The 21,564-nt window shown below is 25.1% G+C and overlaps 1 protein-coding gene across 2 annotated transcripts; it reads right to left on the bottom strand.

Annotated features, from left to right (window-relative positions):
* Positions 1-665: 665 nt before the first annotated feature.
* LOC135923146 (TBC1 domain family member 23-like) lies at positions 666-19,685 on the bottom strand. Of its 2 annotated transcripts, XM_065457736.1 has the most exons (18): positions 19,670-19,685; positions 19,347-19,445; positions 19,192-19,303; positions 19,045-19,147; positions 18,783-18,999; positions 18,627-18,738; positions 18,460-18,587; positions 18,367-18,413; positions 18,221-18,324; positions 18,058-18,168; positions 7,500-7,613; positions 6,951-7,212; positions 6,717-6,856; positions 6,257-6,390; positions 5,434-5,519; positions 2,883-3,051; positions 2,487-2,749; positions 666-1,263 (listed from the first exon to the last, which is right to left on the bottom strand). In XM_065457736.1, exons 2-18 carry the CDS (start codon positions 19,376-19,378, stop codon positions 1,112-1,114), a joined length of 2,286 nt encoding a protein of 761 aa, XP_065313808.1. In that variant the 5' UTR covers positions 19,379-19,445; positions 19,670-19,685; the 3' UTR covers positions 666-1,111. The 2 variants fall into 2 exon arrangements, with proteins under 2 accessions (XP_065313808.1, XP_065313807.1); XM_065457735.1 differs by lacking the exon at positions 19,670-19,685 and having other exon boundaries at positions 19,347-19,466.
* Between the last annotated feature and the right edge of the window lie 1,879 nt (positions 19,686-21,564).

Here is a 21,564-nt window from a genome sequence, read left to right as displayed (position 1 = left end):
TGCCTTTGAAACGGGAGGCTTGTGTTCGATTCTCGTAGAGAGCAAAAAATTAACATTACACTATATAGTCTCCTTAAATTTAAAATACATTAGGGAGATACGAAAACGATCGTTGATTATGGAGATAAAATTAACTTTACACTATATAGTCTCCTTAAATTTAAAATACATTTGGGAGATACGAAAACGATCGTGGTATGATTGTGGAGATTATATATATTAGATATACTTTTACAATATAATATGAGATTACTCATCGGATAATGAAATGGAAAAATTAAAAAAAGGAACTGTATAAATTAAATATGGCAATAAAGAGTAAAGGTGTAATTTTTACAACTTTTTTGGATCAGAGAAAATAAAAAAAAAGCAGAACAGGAGATTTCATAGGTTGTTTAATTAGACCCTTATACTAAACTATGTATATAAGTAAGAATAAAAAAATTCGGGCCATCTAACTGTACAAATATTTTTTGGCTGATTAACTTGTAGAAAATATTTTTTGGACAGGGTCGGATAATTTGTGCAACTCCTTGCACGACCTAAATTAATTACGAGTCGCGCTAGACATAGCCAAGCTAAAATATTTGGGTAGAACCGGGGAACGTGAAACATTTTTCAGATAATTAAATCTAGATTTATTTTTATGCTTGTTGATTATAAAATATAAGATCATTTTAATATAGAAACGCAAATTGGCATATATTAATAATAGATTATTTAAAGCCCTAAATATTTTACATATTCTACATAAAAAGAATATAAATTTAGATTATTGATCATAAAAAATCATTTATTTGGATTAATTCTTTAAAGAAATATCACCTACCTCAAACCCCATCATCAAGTCTTCCTAAACTCAACCTGAGCCCGGCTCTGAAACCGACATAAATAAAAAAGAGTTCAAGCCTCTAAAATTATATTTAATTGCATTACACTTTTTGAATATAAATAATGTCAAAATTTTACAAACAAAAAATAGATAACCTCTAGTGTTGTGCATTACATTAAATTTATATTAATAATTTAAAAAAATTAAGTGTCATTTAGAATTAGTAGTATGTCATAATCAGAAATTTATCATTGAATTATATAAAGTGAGCATATTTTGTTAAATGGTCTTATTCTCCTCGTCGATATGCTGTTCTTCTAGTTGTTCCATTTGTTCAACAATCAGCCTTTTAATTAATTTTGTCGCGTCGCCAGCTAAATTAGGAATATAAAATTTGTCCCACGCGTCTATTTCAATAATGTAGTCTCCGTCTAAATTTAAAAAGGTATTAAATTAGTATGAAAATATTAAATATTCACCAATTGACAGAGTAATTTAAATTTTTAATTAGTTTTAAATTTTAATAATTAAAAATAACTTAATTTAAATAGACTACATAATAATTTAATTGTGATGGTAGATAATGCAAGATTTGAATTAATATTTATGGAAAATGAATAAATTATAGTGCTGTAAAGTAACGTCATTCGTTACTTATTTTAAAGTAACGCGTTTGTTTCTTTTGAATAAGGGGCAAAAAGTTATTTTAAATTTTAAAAATAGCCGAGTTTTTAATTCAGGTCAACCCCGAAGGTCTTTATTTTAATTTTATTTATTTCATTTTTATTGTTGAAATTTATATAGTCAAGATTATTAATCTAATTAATATTGAATCAATCAAGTTATGTTAATTTATTATCAAATAATAATTTCTTTTATAAAGAATATGTTATAATATTTATCTCTTCAGATGAAGGTGATTTAATTCTGCCGCGGTCCCATTATGAAACATTTTTTACACCAATAAAGAAAATTGGCATTAAGTCTACACTTTGTAATTGTGTATTGTGCCATAATTCAAATATTTCAACCTTGTTGTCCAGCAGCTCACATTTAAAAAAACATAGGTAAAAATAAAGATAAAAAAATTGATGAGGATCTGAATGAAGAATCTTGTAAAGATCAGTTTTTTGAAAACATTCTTTAAATATATTTAATAAATTCACCCGATTAAATTTTTTATTTTAAATATAATACAACACTCCTATCCTATGCGCCAGTTGTATGTGTTTAGCAGAACGAACGCTGTGTTGAGTCCTAAGAGCGTTCTTGTTTATCTGATCAAAATTTTCAAAATCAATTGTTAAAAATAAATAAAAAATTATTACAAGAACTTATCTTATATTATTATTGTATAATTTTATTTTTATTATCTATGGGGTGGGGGGGGGGGAATAAAAATTTATATATCATTTTATAGTATTTTTTAAGTAACGCGTTACTTTTATTAATAACGCGTTCCTTCTTTTAAAGTTAATGAGCGCGTTTCTTTTTTTTGAAGTAATGTTTACAGCACTAATAAATTACCATAAAATTGATATTTAATAAAAGTTGTTTAAACTATATTTTACAAGGTATTTATTAAACTTGATACATTTGTTGTAAAAGGTTATTAAATTTTTAAAGATTATATGTGACTATTAATAAAATTTACCAATATCCTTCTCAAACTTCTTGCCTCTATCATAACTATCCTTACTGTTCTCTAAAGTCAAAACGCGTCCGTATTTAAATGTAATAATTTCTGGATTTCTTTTTCTGGAAGTTATTTTGACTATGGAAGATAGCGGACGAGAAAAAGAACACATATATTTTTCCCTATTTGAAGGACTATTTAGAATAGGACTTTCTGTATTATCACTATGACCGATTTTATTCTTTAAAACGTATATATGAGAACAAGTGACAAGTAGTAAGCTTGAATCATGGTGCAAAAATAATATATCTTAAATAAGTATGTATGTAAGAAAGTAAGTTTCATTGCTTGAATAAAATAGAAGAAATTTTTTAAATAAAAAAAACTTTTATACGTCTGAATAATTAATAAAACCTTGGAAAATTGTTATTTTTAACTAAATAATAACAAGGAAATGAATGCAAGGAATCCAGCTTTTTAATCCAGTCTTCTATAGACAAGAATAGTAATTTATATTTGACAAAATTGCCGTTTGGATTTATATCGTCGGTTTGTTTCGTATCATGCATATCATCAGATGAGGCTTTAAATAATATTTTTCGCATTCAAAGTTAAAGATTTTAAAGAATTAATGATTAAACCCATAGAATACTATAATTTTTTTATGTTATTTACAGAAGTTGAAGGAATAAAATAAAAGGTGATAATTTTTTGTTTTGAAAAAAGAGGGGTTTTGTTTGATTTAGAATTTTTAAAATATCAAATTGAGACTAATTATTTTGGATAATGCTTTTTAAATAAATTTTGATTTTCATGTATACAAAAAACAAATAACATCATCGTCTAAAACTTAACAATAAAATTCGATTTGATTAAATATTTTAGTAACTGGAATTGTTTGTTATTTAAATTAAAAAAATTGAGGTTTATGCTTAGTTTTCAAAGATTTTGAAATTTAAAATATTTTATTTTTGTTTCCTAGCTCCAATTATTTTTTAAAAAGAATAATGAATTGTGTGGTTGAAAATTTATTAAAAATATAATTTAGCTCAAGAAATTTTGATACGAAGAGAATGATTATCGAAAGTATTAAATAACCGAAAGTGTAGAGTGAGAATTTTCATTTTTAAAAATAAAGAAAATAATGTAAAAACAGGGATGAATCATAATCGATAAATTCAATCTGATTGATTTCAATTAAAAACATATTATTAGCAAATTTAAAATCTAGCGATAACTCTTACGATCTGGTAATCGAGCATTTTACTCAAAAACAAATTGCACATTTATTTATACATATTAATATTTTGTAAGGTATTGTAGATAAAAAAAACTTAATTACTTCCCTATTCGTAAACTTACGCCTAGCCGCCAACTTTAACAATACTACTATTTACACCGTTATTCATCTTTATATTTCGGATGATTCTCAAAATAATAATAATAAAAAATTGAGGTTCAAGCCGATTCACAGCTATTTTTAGAGATTCAGGTGACAAATTTTTTAAATTGTTTTGTTAATAATTCGCATTATTATATTTTATGAGTTATAAAAAAAAACTTTGAAATAATATCTTGGGATAGATCTTGACTGAAATAAAATAAAAATAACTTTTGATTGCTCAGTTAATCATCATTCTTATTTTCGGTTAGGTTATGCGGAGGGGGAGAGGGGCATGAAACTTTTTTAAATGTGTTAAACATGAGTATCAACTGAAAGATGTTGACTTGGTTGTTAAAAATCACTCTAGGCCTTGAAATCAGATAGATCTGAAGGAAGGGGGTGGTGGGTATAATATAATATCTTGACATAGGTCTTAAATTAAAATTAATTTGAAAATATTATTTAAAAAAATGCTCGATTGGAATAAAATATGAGAAAATTTTTTTTTATGGATTTAGTTTAGTGATATTTTAAAAAAAATTAAATGTTGATATTTTTTAATAAATTTTAAATAAAACTGAATCGAAGATTTGTTTTTAATAAAAGATTCATAAATTTCAAAGAAAGTTCGGAGTAGTTATAATAGCTCAAATGTTTAATTTTAACCCAATTTCACCTTACCATATTTATAAACAAGATTCCATTTTAAAATAGAATTCAGCAAACCGTAATTTATGTTTAAAGGAAACCGGAAAGTTCAATGTTTTTATAAAAAAAATTTATAATCATATCTAAATTGTTAAAATTAATGTAGTAAAAAAACATTTAGCAATTAAGTGACTAGTTCTTAGTGTTTCATATATTTTTCTGAGCAATTCTTTTCTACGTCCGTTTTATATCTAAGCAATTCATTTTATATCTGAGCTTTAGAGCATTTCTGAGCAATTCAGTTATAATTCTGAGGGAATAAATAAGAGCCAATGTCAAGTAAGTAAAAGGAGGAAGGACAAAAAAATTAATATCACCTTCTTCCTTTCTTATCGGGTTAGAAATTTGTATAATGGCTTAATATTGGCTAAAAAAGATTTTAAAGTTGAGGGCCAATTATCATTATTTTCTATCATTGACATCAGCAAAAATTAAATGTATCGGCGATACTTATACTGGCCAATATGAGTATCGAGCCGAAATGCCAAATATCGGTGTTTCACTTTAAAATTGTTTAACTTATATATTATTACTTCCATTATCATGGAATTATTATTTTTTTTATGGCGCTTCATCGTTCCTAACCCAATACAATTATCTTAAAAAGAAAAATCGCTTGATTACCAGAGTGATCTAATGAGTAGAAAATCATCCAAAAGTTATTTTCCCTAGGAAAATCTTTGGAAGGTAAATTATTCCATTATTAATAAAAGGGTAAGTAAAGCACTTCAATCATCAAGAGGTGTCAGATTATTAAAGTATATAAATAAGAGTATAACAAATCATACCTAATAGGAGTGTAATAAGAGGTACATTATAGCGATACAATGAATGAATTATAAGTTTGTTTTTTTGTAGTTAATTTTTTCTTACCATCATATTCTTCATCATCGGCTAAGGAAAATATATCGGGCCTATTTCGATATTGCTTGTTATGTAAATCAAGAGGTGATAAATACCTAAATTTATATTGAAAATATTGTTATATTTATAGGAAAAGTTCGTACATTCATATCATACTGTAATATAAATATAAAGGTTAAATTGACAGCATGAATAATCAAAGGCTGTATATCAAAACATTAAAAATTTCTTAGGAGTTTGGAACCTTGTCAAAAAAAGGGTTCTGGTTCCTAAAATTTTGAATAAGGTCCATTCCATAAATTTTATCCGGTTAAGAGTGTTCCAGGCTCATTTCCAAAATCTGGTGATATCATTCGTAATAGCACGTTTAACAAAATTATCCTTCTCATTCATTTAATCTAAAGTCATCTCGTGTTATAATCTTAATATCATCAAATCTTTCATTAACCACATCATGCCATTTTTAAACTATCAGATGCCTCCATAATTTTTTCCCCTGAATAATATCATCCTTTTTTTCGCGAGATGAAAACGACCCCAGGTATTTATTATTTAAACTGTACTTGATGGTATGATTGTGGGAGATTCGAAAGACAAAGTTAGGGTATAGGAGATAAGTGTGATGCATGGTACAAAAAAAATATATTACATGACTGCCGATATTAAGGGTACTTTTAAAGAAATCTGGGGGATTTGGGTAGGTGGAAGGAGGGCAAGACATTGGGGAGGGGGGATACATGAATATGTTTTTTAAATAATATGATTTATTTATGAAGAAACGATATTACTTTGACACCATCTTAAAATATAACTATATTTATTAAATACAAACCTATTTTCATTAGGAAAAGTTGTAGAACTAGATGAAGATGATACTATATAATTACTAAATCGTTGCTTCATTTCTTTAGTTTTGATTTTCATCACGCTAGAAAATTTACCCAACAAATTGTTATTCGATGATGGCTAAAAAGTTAAGAATCAAATAAAATAAATTATATAATATTTTACTATTAATATTATATGATTATAGAATAAATCAATATTTTTGGTGTAATTCTTATTCCGGTAATATCATAATTTATATAGATCAGAAATTTTAACATATTATATAACCTATAAGGTAAAGACTGAAAACCTTAAGATGATAAATTTTCAGGGTACTAAAATCAAAAGTCAAACTACCCTTTGTTGAATCAAAATTGTGATTGAACAGTAAATATTTCCAGAACAGTTTGAATTTAAATAAACCAAAATATATATTTAAAAAAAATACAAATCAATCTTTAAACTTGTTGATAGAAGTGTATCCCGTCCTCTGCCGATTCTATATCCCTATCATTAATAGAGGCATCGGTGCATATTAAACATTTTTTAGAGTTGTGTTGAGATAAATTGTCTTTCAGATTTGGTTTTAAGGCTTCGTGTAATCCTGCAATTTTAATTGATAAAAAATACTGTATATGTTAATGTAGGGGAGCGAGGAAGATTCAAAATAATTATTAGGTTTTTGTTTTAAATTATACCAGCATAACCCTCCCTTAATATACTGATATATTTGTAACATTTGCGCAAAAAATGTGAGGCCACCATGTTTATAAGCAATGATTCACAATCTTTCTCCTCTGGCGCATCGGTTTGACTTAGTTGTGATTGTTGTATAAGCGACCCTCCCCCCATGAGGCAAATATGTTTACCACCAGCTTTAGAATTTATGTTCAAAGAATTTTTTTGAGCCGCCATTAGGGCCAGGATAGCGCTTTCGAACTTTGTCGCATCCTGAAGCATCTTAATTTATATGTTGAATATAGTGTGTAAAAGGTCATAATAACTCATATTTATTTTTAAAAAAATAGATTTATCATAATATCAGATTCTGTATCATCGTGATATTGTTACTTTAAATGCGGTTCCTTGATGGGAAAAAAAATAATGCCATTCATTACGAAAAATAACTAGTAACGCTAATTTTTTTCTGAAAAACAACGAAAAAGTAATGTCTTATTTTTTGGAGCAAAATTTACAGAGATTTTTGATTATTTATATATTGATATGTAGTTCTGTAGAATTATTACTAATGTGGCATCTAGATGAAATGCAGTTGGGTGATGTCCATTATTGTATTGATCAGCAGGCCTGCAGTCCACCAAGAAAAAACTTATCTTTTCCAAATTATCCTTGTTTGGATCCTAAATTTCAATGATTCGTTATATTAGGAAATGTTTTTTTCAAATATGTAATAACTAAAGCAAACTTAGCCTAAAGGCTTGGCTAGTTTACTAACTAAGCTAGTATAAAAACTTTCTACTGGGTTAACTAGTTTGTATACTAGCTAGCTAATTTTCGTTTTATAAATTTTTTTTAGAGTTTGGAGTATATATTATGATTTATTATAACATATGAGAATGTAGGTTCGAATCCGATTATCTCGAGTTTTTATATAATTTTCCAATTTAGTAAAATGATTTTTAATTAAATTTTTAGATTTTTATTATCTTACTATTTTTTCCTATTCCTATTCCTATTCCTGTTTAAGCATTTTATTATTTTATGAAATTAACCTGAGTCTGCCTATTTTTTGTATTTATATAAAATTTTTATTCGTTGTTTTGAAAAGTACGTGTTCCTGTTCCTTTCATTTTAAATGGATTTTGAAAGAAAACGTATTTATTTTTTTGAGTACACTTTTTTACGTAAAAGCTAAAATTTATATTTAAAAAAGGTATACATTTTTATTAAATCTCCCTTTAATAAAATATTTCATTGTTATTCAGCTTCAACTATGCCTTTCAAATATTTTTAAGCTCGTTTAGTATTTGGATTAGTATCTCTAATATGGTTTATATTTATAATTATTTTATATATATCATATACATAATCGGGAGGGGGGATTTCTTACCCATTTGGAAATTTCTGCTCTCGTAAATATCACCTTAAGCTAATAAAAAAAATCCTTGGATATATCCCCCTCCTCACAGCTCCCTCTCTCACTGAAATGTCTAAAATATATCACTATGAACAAGAATTTGAATGAAAATTAAGTAAAAGTTAATAATTTTTTTAAATAACAACTATATTTAAATTTTTTTTTTTATAAAATAATAATAATATAGCAAATGCCTAGCCTACAATAAGTGGACATAAAGATCTTTAATCCCCCTTATCTAAATCCTAGCCTGTCTATGATAATATATCTGGTAGTTCAGATTAAGGTGATATATCTTTGCCATGCCTAATTAATTTCAATTTTTTATTTAAAACAAATATTAAAATAAATTATATAAAAATATTGTTAAATCATGAAGCCAAGGGCCACTGTATTATTCATTTTAGAAAATGAAGATAACATGAATTTGAGCCTACAATAATGATAATATTACTCTAATTATAAAATTTACATGTTAAACGTATTGCTAACCACTATGTTAATAGATGAGAAGGATATATGTTAACTTATTAAATCCAAATAAATTTACATTATAATCTTTCTAGATTTAAGTATATATATATATATATATGAAAATCAGTATATTATTTCCTTTACATTCGATATTTAAACTCAAATAGTCTTAGGTAAACTTTCGTAAAATAAAATAATTAGAAATAAATTAGTATCATTATTAAAGAAACTACTAGAAAACCAAGATATGTAGAAGTTTTAGAAACAAAGAGCCTATTATGAAATCTTCTTTTGAAGATGAATTAGTGGAAAATTCGAAGAATGATCGTTTATCGAAATTTTCTTTAATAAAAAATAGAACATTCATTTTCAATATATTTCCAGAAATAAGATATTTATCATAAAATATAACAATGAGATACCATCTTAAGTTCCAGTGTAACGCTAGCATAACAAATTAGTTTTAACCAGAATTAAGAACCAAAACCCTCATAGCTAAAACCATCATTCATTTTATAAAATTTTAAGAACGAGAACCGGAACCTCTTTGAAAAAAATTCAGAACTGGAACATGAACCAGAAACGCTTTTCGCCCAAGTTCCAAATTGTGGTTTCAATTACAAAATGTTCTTGCTTAACAGATAAAAATTATGAAAAACAATTCTTATTAAAAATTAATAGAAAAAATTAATTAACAAATATCAGAGTTGTTAAAGGATCGAATCAAAAGATCGCCGATCGTGGATTCGATCCTAAATTTGTCAATTGATCCTTTAAATTGAGGATCGTCATTGAGATCTTTTTTTTTAACATTCGAAAAATTAATTTTTTACTTAAAAAGCAATAAATAAAATAAAAATTAAATTAAAATATTATTTTTTAAAAAAATATCTATCTACATCATATTTTATCAACTTCCATTCCACCATATTTTATATTTCAACAATTTCCTAAATTTTATCTAGGATTTAGAGCCTACAAGTTTTATTTATCTAATTATATTATATATAATATAAATAAATTCTAGGTTTTAATAAATTATAGATTTAGAAGATAATTTATCTACTATTGATGTGATAGCAGATATAAGTGAGAATGAGAATCTTTTACCATTTCATAATTTACATAAACATTTTACTTTATGTGAAACGGATGGAAGTAACTATACAATCAGTGCAAAATGCTATTTATGTAAGACAAAATATCTTCTTCAAGGATTAGTAGTTCAAACCTCAAAGTCTAAATATAATATTAAATTTAATCAATATTTATGATATGATCATAAATACGATACAGATGGCCAGGCCTGACTGTTAAATTTGAATATGCTAAGTTTTGCAGATACCTGATTTATTTGAATGAACACTTATTTAATAATAAATTAATTATCATTTCTTAATATAGATTCTGCACTGTATGATGACAGTAACATTAGCAGAAATTATTCACCCAAAATATAAGCTAAACTGGCTTCATATTAATCTGTCACAACATCTGTTGGTAAAAGAAAGGTTAATTGCCCATTTGGAAAATATGCAGGATCAACCACATGTGGATGCTTCAAATGAATGTATGGATGAAATAGATACTTTTTGGAAAAAATTCTCCACAAAATGCTCGTTCTTAATAATTTTTTTTATTCAAATGATGATTCAATAAATATTTTTTATTCAAATGATGATTCAATAAATATTTTTAATACTTATGTTAATTTAAAAAAAAATTTATTGAATCTAACACACCTTTGCCATCCAGAAGCGAATGAAAGACGTGGATATTTAAATGATAATAACTTAGAAAAAAATTTATTATTAAAGGCTAATTTTAATTATAAATAAATATATTCTAATTGTTATTCAATTACAATAAATTTATACAATAAGAAAAAAATTTATTATTAAAGGCTAATTGTAATTATAAATAAATATATTCTAATTGTTATTCAATTACAATAAATTTATCAGAGTTGTTAAAAGATACTTTTTAAATGGATCTAGATACAGATACATCATCTAAAATAATATCTAGATACAGATATTTTAATCAAAAATCTATCTAGATACAGATAAGATACCACATTTTTATATCTAGATCCTTTAACAACTCTGAAATTTATACCATATTTAATTTATTTTTATATTAGTTAATTTTGCATCGATTAGAAATTTCCTTCAGAAATTTAAATAAGAAAAGGATCGTGATCGCGATCCTTCTTTTTTAAAAAGGTCGATCCTGGATATCGATCCTCTTTTTTTGAAAAGATCGTGATCGGGATTCGATCTTTTCAAAAGGATCGATTAACAAGCCTGAAATATTATATTTTAAATTTTATTTGACATTTCTTTTTACACATTATATTATAACTATAATAAATATTAAATTCAACGGCTAACATGTTATTATTATAATGAATTTATTTAAATTATGCATTTAAAAAAATATATTTAGATATGAATGAATGCATTTCTTTGCAAATCAATTATGAATGCTAAAACATATTGGTTAAAGAACTATGGACAGTGGCGTAGCTACCGGGGAAGGGCAGTTCGAGTTTAAACCCCCTCCTTCAGAGCAAAATTTTTTTTAGATTATACGTTCAAAAGACTCAAAGGTGACTTTATATCAAATAAATACCAGAGTTGTTAAAGTAGCGCGCTATCTTTTTGGGTAGCTATAGCTAATAGCCGCTACTTTTTTAAAATTATTTAATTTTTTAGCGCGCTACTTTTTTTAAAAGTAGCTAAGTAGCGCGCTATTTCGCTACTTTTAAAAATATAATGAATATAAGTATAAACATGAAAATTTAAATATAATATCATAATTAATTATAATTTTTATAATTTATTATTTAATTTTGAAATTTAAATATGTTTTCAATTTTTAATTTATATTTTCAATCTGTGTTAAAACTCTAAAATGGCATCGTCATGGATATCCAAATCCTGAAAGTGATTCAGATATGGAAGATTCAATGGAAGAAAATGTACTTAATAGCTCTAATAACGTTTTTCCATTCCCTAAATTTGAAAATTTTTTTAAAATAAATATTAAAACAAAATCTGGATTCAAATTCATGTGCTTAAAATGTAAAAAAAATATATCATCAAATAAATCGAGTAGCTATAACCTGAAGAAACACCTAAAGGTAAATTGTTATTTTTACATCATAATATTATTTATTTTATTAGACTGTTCACGCCAATTGCTATAAGGAAATAGAGAAACATATAAAAAATTTTGGTATAGGAGAATCTTCATTCAAAAAGACAAATACTATCCAAACCAAATTAACTGATAATAAACATGCCAATATTTCACAAAAATTGGCTGATAAAGTTATTGTTGATTTTATTATTGACACAGTTCAGCCAGTGTCTTTGGTTGATAATCCATCATTTACTCTGATGATTAAAACTTTATCCCCTGGCACAACAGTTTTATGTCGCCAGACACTCATGAATAAAATAGCCGACAACTTCAAAGTGATGAAAGATGCTCTAACAATAGAGTTATCAGATATATCTTATGTATGTACCACAGCAGATAGTTGGACACATAACAGAAGGTAAAAACTTATTTATATTTATAAATTGATCTGATTAAATATTTTTAGAGCTTATTTGGGAATCACAGGCCATTGGTTAGACCCTAGGACTTTAAAAAGAAGATTTGTAGCCTTAGCCCTTAAAAGGATTATAGGATGCCAGACATATGACGTACTTGCAAATAAAATTGACATCCACAAGTCTTTTAGGATTCATAATAAAGTTTGCAAGATGGTTACTGATAATGGGTCTAACTACCTGAAGGCATTTAGGTTATATAACAAATTTATTTATAATATTTATTTTAAGTTATGATTTTTATCAGAATGGAATGGTTATTATTTAATCTATAAAATATTTCGTATTTTAATATTTCACATGATTTAAAGAATTTTTATTAACTAAATACACACATATTTTAGTAATATTATGATTATCATAATTTATATCAAATTATAAATAAAATTAGTGAAATTAATTAATAAAATATAAAACAGAAGTGGATTATTTCATTAATTTTTATTGTAAAGTGATTTAGCTAATCTAACATTTAATAGTGACAGAGTTGGGTAGGTCCTCCAGAAAAAGAATCTAGATACAGATACAGATTCTTTTAAAAAAAATGAATCTTAGATACGATACTAGTATCTTTTTTAAATAATCAAAAAGACAAGATAAAAGATTCTTGTATCTTTTACTAAATTAGAGTAACTTAAATACAAGATACTTTTAAATTATCATTACCAATTAAATTAGAATAGTTTATAAAATACAGTTTTTATTATTTATTTGTGAAGAACATAGCATACACATATAAGAATGAATATTTGTAATTAATAAAATATTTATTGATGAATTAATCATAATAACCAGGGATTAATAATATTAATTTTTGCCCTTTAATAGCTTAAACAGGGAAGGGAGATTAGTATATTTAATTGAAGTTAAAAATGTGCAAATAAGAAAAAAAATTAAATCAAATGATTTATTAGAATTTGCAGGTTATTTTCTGTGTTGTTTTAAATATAGCTTATATTAGGAGTATATGGAAAACATCAACGCGATAGGCTAATGGCTAAGGTTAAGCTGAATAATCTTACTCCAACAAATATAGATTGCCGAGTATCTACCACGAAGACATCCTCAAATAATTTTTTTGAAATTAAAGATGATTTAATAGAAAATCCAATTGATCTTTTTTTCAATCAAAAAATATTGAAATGAATATTTTTGATAATTTTTAATATATTAAAAATTTATATATAAAATTTAATACCCCCTTACCCTCAAGTGCTAGTGTCGAGAGATTATTTAGTAAAGCAAAGCTTATACTTTCTGATCGTCGTTCTAGACTTGGGGATGATAATATTGAAATGATATTATTATTAAAATGCAACAAATTAAAATAAATATTTATTTATATTGCTTATTTTTTTATAATCTAAACTAACTATATTTTTATATTTATAAATGTTGATTTTTATATATTATTTATTATACATTTACATTATAAGCAAAAAAAAAATAAAAAAAATTTATTTCATTTGTTTCTAAATTTTTTTTTATAAAAAGTAGCTTAAAAGTAGCTAAAGCTACTTTTGAAAAAAAGTAGCTAATAGCGCGCTACTTTTAAAAATAGCGTTTAACAACTCTGATAAATACCATGAATATTTATATTTTTCTGGTTTTGATGTTTGTGAGAGGATATTATATTACTATTGAAATTATTCTGGATAGTATTATTATAAAGTTATTGAGAATAATCTACTAAATTATAATAACATATTATGATTATAATATTTTAATCTATAATTTAAATGTGTTATATAATACTACTAATTATAAAATATATCATTTATAATTAAAGTAATTTATATCATTTATAATCAGCAATTTATATTATGTTTTATAATTAAGGCAATATAATATTTATAATTAAAGCAATATAATATTTATATTTTAAATAATTGCTTTTTATTTGTAAATTGATTTCTATAAAAGTATAATAAATTTAAACGTATATCTATAAAAGTTATGTCAAAATGTGTTATTTTAATTAAAATTAGTGTTGTTAATAGCTCAATTTGAGCTGATTTGGCTATATATTTGCCAGAAAATTATGCAAGCCTGAAAATTTTGCACATGGATGATACAAAGTTTTAGACATTATTCGTGAAATCTCTTGAGAAATATTTTTGGCTAAAATAGTGTTGTTAAACGGCTAAGCCGATGCGGCTAAGCCGCCACTCGAGTCGAGTTTTTAGTCGTAATAAACGGCTCAGCATTGAGCGGCTCAATCAGCCGTTTGAGCCGACTCCCGAGCTGACTCCTGAGCCGATTTTATATTTAAAAATATTTTATATATAAAAGAAAGATATCAAATTTATAAAGAATTATACAAAGTTGTTAAAATATACTTTTTTTTATTATTTGGTGTTACTGAATTATATATTTTAACCGACCCATAACAGCTTTACCCCAAGGTGACATATATTATAAACATCGTTATTGCGTGGCTTCTAGTATAGCTATTATAGATGTCGGATAAATTTTATTTTATAACTAATACATTACATTAAGGAACATGTGTGCCAAATTTTGAATCCTGAGGATATGTATATTTTAGTAAAAGCAAAATATACTAGAGAATGATTTTTATATTTTTTGGGTAAAAAACATTTTGACAAAATAGATAAAACCAGTTAAGTTTTTTAAAAGATGAACATAGGTAAGAAATTATTAAATATAAAAATTCATCTTCACACCAAATTTATAATCTTTGTGCTCAAGGGTTTAAAAGTTATTCGTGTTAACATTGTTACCTCGTCAATCGCTTTACCCCGGTCTCCCCTACATAGAGAAATTTTTTTAAGAGATATATAACATGATATATCAAACTTTAAGATTAATTTATTAAATTCCTAGAATAAAATATAATAAAAAAATATATAAAATTATTAAAAGTATGTATTATAGTTTTATAATTTTGTTCTAAAAATACCCCTCCCCCTCCTTCCTTGATTTAATATTTTTTTTAAAAAAAATTTTTCTCTGAAAAAAATAACAATTATTTCTATTCTTCTTTTGAATCCTTTTGCCGGCTGGCTAGCATGTTAAAATTTAAGTTTTATTATTTTTATATTAATAACTTCCGTTTTTTACTTATTTTTTGTTTTTTTTAAACTTCCAATCCAATTCTATTCCCTCCCCTCCCTTTCCTTTTTTTTCCCCAAAAAATTAGATTATTTTAAATAATAAAAATATTTATTTTTTGTTAAAAAATTTTCATATTTATAATTTTATATTTTTTTAAATATTTTCTTATATACAAAATTTTCAATAAAAATATTAATTTTTTTATTTTATGGATGATTCTATTATTTCCATTGGAGAGGTAGACTTTAATAATTTTAACCTTTCAATACTCCGGTGTTTATTATAATAAATAAGGAGGAAGGTACATATGGCGGTAATATCATTCATCACGAGTAGTAATTTGAGGAACAATGCTATGCCGACTCCTTTTAAAATGATTAGTTATTAATTATTTAAAAAAATGCCAAAATCAAATCTGTATATTAAATTTTACATTTTATAACTTAATAAGCACAGGGGGGTTAAAAAAAAACTAAGTGGAAATTTTAAAATTAATTTTTCCAGCTTCGTTTACTATTATGTAGCTTCTTTGAGTAATTTTATCTCAAATTGCGTAATTTCCTCATAAAAATATTTTTTTGTTAAAAAATTTTCATATTTATAATTTTATATTTTTTTAAATATTTTCTTATATACAGACCACCGAGAATGTTTTGGGATGGTGGTCTCGGTATACTCATCGTTTTCCAAGGTTGTCCAAAATAGCTAAAGATTTTATGGCACAACAAACTACATCCGTATCAAGTGAAAGAACTTTCTCTAGAGCTGTCGATACAATGACTAAGAAGAGAAATAGGATGTCTTCATCCGTTCTTAAACAGACGCTGTCGTTAAATTCGTGGGATGTGAATCTTTTTACTATTACCGATAATATTTGGGAATAAATAATTTATGTATTATACTATTTAAATTGTTTATATAATATTTTTTACATTATTTATACATATATAAAATTATATATTCGAAAATATATTAATAAAAAACAAATTATTGCGTCAATTTCAATTGATTTATCATACAATTAAATTATTATGCAGGATTTATATAGGTATAATCTCAGGTAAAAGAAATTTTACTTGAATTCTTGAGATAAATAATAATGTAAAAAATTTTAAAGTTTGATGCAATATCATGTTATATTATATATCTCTTAAAAAAATTTCTCTATGTAGGGGAGACCTGGGTAAAGCGATTGACGGGGTAACAATGTTAACGCGAATAATTTTTTAACCCTTGAGCACAAAGATTTTAAATTTGGTGTGAAGATGTATTTTTATATCTAATTTCATACCTATGTTCATCTTTTAAAAAACTTACCTGGTTTTTCTATTTTGTCAAAAAACTGTTTTTTTACCCAAAAAATATAAAAATCATTCTCTAGTATATTTTGCTTTTACTAAAATATACATATCCTCAGGATTCAAATTTGGCACATATGTTCCTTAATGTATTTGTTATAAAATAAAATTTATCTGAAATCTATAGAGAAGTCACCACGCAATAACAATGTTTATAATATATGTCACCTTGGGGTAATAAAGCTGTTATGGGTCGGTTAAAATATATAATTACAGTAACACCAAATAATATATTAAACGGATTCTTAGCTTGTGGCATATAATATATCCCCTAAATAAACCCAAATATATTTACAGATCAAGATTATATCTGCTGTATCTGTTCGAGAACAACGGCGAACCCTGTATATAAGTATGCAAAAATTTGTATCTATATCTAGATGTATCTTTAAAATTGTATATTTCTGTATCTAGATCCATTTTAGACGATGTATTTGTATCTGCATCTAGATTCATTTAAAAAATAACTTTTAACAACTCTATTATATATATAAAATAATAGTTTGTATAATTCTTTATAAATTTGATATCTTTTATATATAATATAATTTTTAATATAAAATCGTCTCAGGAGTTGGCTCAAATGGCAGTCTGAGCCGTATTATACGACTACGGCTCGAGTTCAGAGTCGATAAAACTCAACTATTTAACAACACTATAAAATATTGAGTTAGCGTTAATAAAATCCGCTCAAATCGAGCCGTTTAACAAAACTAATTAAAATGATCAATAATTATAGGACTTTTTTATTATAAGAAAAACAAATATGACTTTTAAGATAAACCCGCTGAAGGCTGAGCAAAAGGGCCAAAGGCCCGTTAAAGGGGAGGTCTGGGGGGCAAAGCCCCAGGATTTTATATGTATGGATTCTCTCTAAGGAAAATTCCTAACTACGCCACTGACTATGGATGTAAATTAATTCGTTTTTCAAAAATGTTTAAAAAATTCTAAAATAGTCAAGCCTAATTTATTTTAAAACAAAAAATTGGGCAGGTAGCAAGTTTGTATAAGTTATAAATCAGTTAGAGAGTTTGTAAAATAACCAAATCTCATAGTTTGTAAACCAGCTAAACCTCATAGTTTGTATACTAGATGTAATATATAAAAATATATTATATAAACCAATTTTGGCACATTTTACTCAATTTAATATTTGGTTTATTTTATAATTTACATTTTTATAATTTTTTGATCTGATTAATTCTTGTACTGATATATTTATGCATAAATTGTTGGCAAATAAGTTTTCGTCAATATTATCATCCTTTTTCAACACTAGTTTATCCTATATATATATAAATACATACATTCATAGATATAATATCAATTTTAATTACCAATTTCAAAGTAATTGGAGTTGTTATTGAATAATATTGACAAATAGATATAATATCTGATATATCCTCAATTGTCAAATTTGAGGTAAGATTGTTAATAAAAGCTATAAAATTTATATTAAATATTTAAGTAACTTTACATTTACCCAAAATAGCACTTTTGTCTTGATCTTTCATGGATAAAAGTATTTCTCTAAGTTAAATTAAGAATCAATAAGTGATAATTCATTGTTAGATACTTTGCATTAATTAAGTACACTATTGCTATATAAAAAATAACAAAATCATCTGCTTGTTGAAAAACATAATCCCACAAAGCATATATAACATTTCTATCACATGTACAACTAGAAAATAAGGTTGAAAACTAAAACAAATTTTAACTTAATAAAATAAAATAATGTACCCAAGCTGAGCAATAATCCTTAGGCTGAATTTTTTTACTCTCTAAAAATGAACATAGTTCAGGTTCATGATATAACAGAATTAAACGAAATATATCATAATATACATTTAATCTGATTTTAAATTTATATAATTAATGCTAATAATAGAAATTTACTTTTTTGGAATGTATAATAAGAGAATGCTTTTAAAAATTAAATATAATTGAGATTTAGTAAAGTTAAAAGGATATAAAATAGATAATATATATTTCCAGGAATTGTCAAATTCATAACCAAAACTTTCACAGTCATTTTGTTTTATATAAAAAGTTAGAATAGATTCTAATTGTGAAATTAAACATAAGCTATCATTTGATTCAACCTTGTTATTTTCTATGATTAACAAATATATTTGAACATTATAATTAGTAATCTTACCAATTAATTCAACACATTTTTCTCTTAAGTTAAGCTGATATGGTAAATCATAAATTTCATTCCACTCTTCAACTTCATTTGCATTGGAAATCCCCAAACATATCTTAGAAAAATTATTAACGATGATGAAATATTTAATATATAAACCATCCAAATTTGTTTCCGAAACTGATCTGGTATAAATTTACCTTTGCACATGTTCCTAATAGACTTAAGATCACATTTTTCATTTTGCAGTACTAATAATAGGTCATTAACTCTTAATAATAAAATACAATGTATAAAACTTAAAAAAAATAAACTGGTTGTCCTCAGTATCACTTAAAATACTCATAATTTTACATGGTCAGGATGCAAACATTATTTGTAACACAAATCAACATATGTTTTTTTTCATTGGGCTAGATAAATTATGAGCTATAAAATAAACTGCCATAATAGGTGACGTGTATAATTTACAAACATATGACAGGGCCAAAATTCCGCTTATTTTTTATATATTTCGGTAGATATTATTTTGTTAATTTATAAAGATATTACAATAGATAGCAACATACTTATTATTACTTCAATAAAATTACTTTAAGGTTACATTCTGGCGTTTTAAAAAAATAAAAATTTAGACCTGGTCCGAATTTTATATTTTCATGCCCGGCCGGTTTTTTTTTTAAAATATTGGCTAGACTCAGGTGTATAAAAAATTTCTTCACATCCCGTGTTAGAAAAAATTAATTCGCACGCTTTAAAAGACACCAATTTGACATTTTATAGTCAGTTTATGAATAAAATTAATATCTAATAACTATTAAAATTATCATCTTTGTTTTAAAATAAGAATTTTATTCCCTTTAGTAATAAAGAGAGTATATTTATGTTAATTTTATTACAAAATATATTTTATTTTGAAGTGCTTTATGTAGTGTTGTTAAAAATCCCGATTTGGATCGATTTTTAAAAACTGTCCGTTTAGGATTTTAGTCAAATTTAAAGCCTCGATTGGTATCCTTCTGCTATCTATAAACAAAATCTCCAAGCTTACATTTTGGTTATAATCTTAAACGGGGCGTTTTTAAAAATCACCCAAATAGGATTTTTATCATTAACAACATTAGTTTTATCTTTATTTGATAAATAAAAATATTATGGTAAGTCTCTTATAAAAAACTTTTTTTTTACCTTTTACAAAGTATATAAGGACATTCAAATGATTTATTTAAGTTACATTTTAATATTTTATAAAATTTAATAATCCATAAAAATTACCTGTAATATTAATTGGATTAAGTTGTATATGTATTGCTTTAAAATATGATGGGGGGTGGGACTATAATTTTTTAAATTTATTATAAAAAAATACTATATATCTATAAAATCGATTTTTTAAAAAAATTACAAATGTGAATAGATTATTTATTTTAATTTGTTTTATTCATAATTTAATATAACTGATATCTATACATATTTAAAAATATATAAATATGGATTAAAAACCATAAATCCTTCATTTCTTCTTTTTATTTGTGATGCCATTGGTATTCCCAACTACTTAATCACCAACTGCTTCTTTGCTCTGGTTATAGCGCTTCTGCCAATTTGAATGGACAGCATAGCCAGCACTGTCATCTTGAGAGGCCGTATCCCAATACAATTAATGCAATGCCATTATTCAACCTGTCCTTAAATCTGGCTAGATTCTAGCTATCTTAGAACCTATTTGTCTTTTAGATCTAACGAAAGCGTTCAGATGGCAATACATTAATCCATAGAAAAGGGAGTTAATTCTTAATTTGAGACTATTTCTCTATTGATCCCTAAGCCACCACCAATCTACACTCAAAAATTTTTGATTTCAAAGAGATATTTATAATAAATAAATACTAGGAAATATTCGACGATCATATATTTACACTAATCTTCTTTATATTCACTTGGTACGCACATTCTTATAATTACAAATAAACCCAGGGGTGGTTTTTAACTCAGACAAAGGATTCTTATTATCATCTACAAATCAAATTACAATAAGAAACAAACTTAACTTTTTAAAAATTTTTTTTCATACATTAATGTTTTCTTTTTTTTAAATATATATATATATATATATAAGTATAATATAAACATTTATAATATATTTAAATTATTTTAACATATTTTTGGTTTTTATTTACAATTAATTTAATAAAATATAAAAAAAAATCGGTTTATAATTATTTCACCTCACTAGTTCCCATGCTTCCGCCAATATTTTTATATAAATTTATAGGAATATTTTGTAAGTTTGTTTACATTAATTTCTAGCTCGAGGGGAAAAAAATAAAGAAAAATTTAAAAATGACTTTGACCTTATTTATAGTAAACGCGTTATCTTCAAGCGTTACGTTATTACAAAATAAAGCCAATAAATAGGCATAAATTAATAAATATGGATCACGATATTATAAAATTTGATAAACATATATTGCGATACGCTGATTAAATATATGTCATACGAATATAAAAATAATAGTGAATTCGATAAAA

The sequence above is a fragment of the Gordionus sp. m RMFG-2023 genome, chromosome 2 (genome assembly GCF_954871325.1).
Source record: "Gordionus sp. m RMFG-2023 chromosome 2, tfGorSpeb1-WG-v2, whole genome shotgun sequence".
Taxonomy (NCBI): Eukaryota; Metazoa; Nematomorpha; class Gordioida; order Chordodea; family Parachordodidae; genus Gordionus; species Gordionus sp. m RMFG-2023.
Note: the sequence above shows the minus strand (reverse complement) of the source record. Positions and strands in the feature narration are given on the sequence as shown.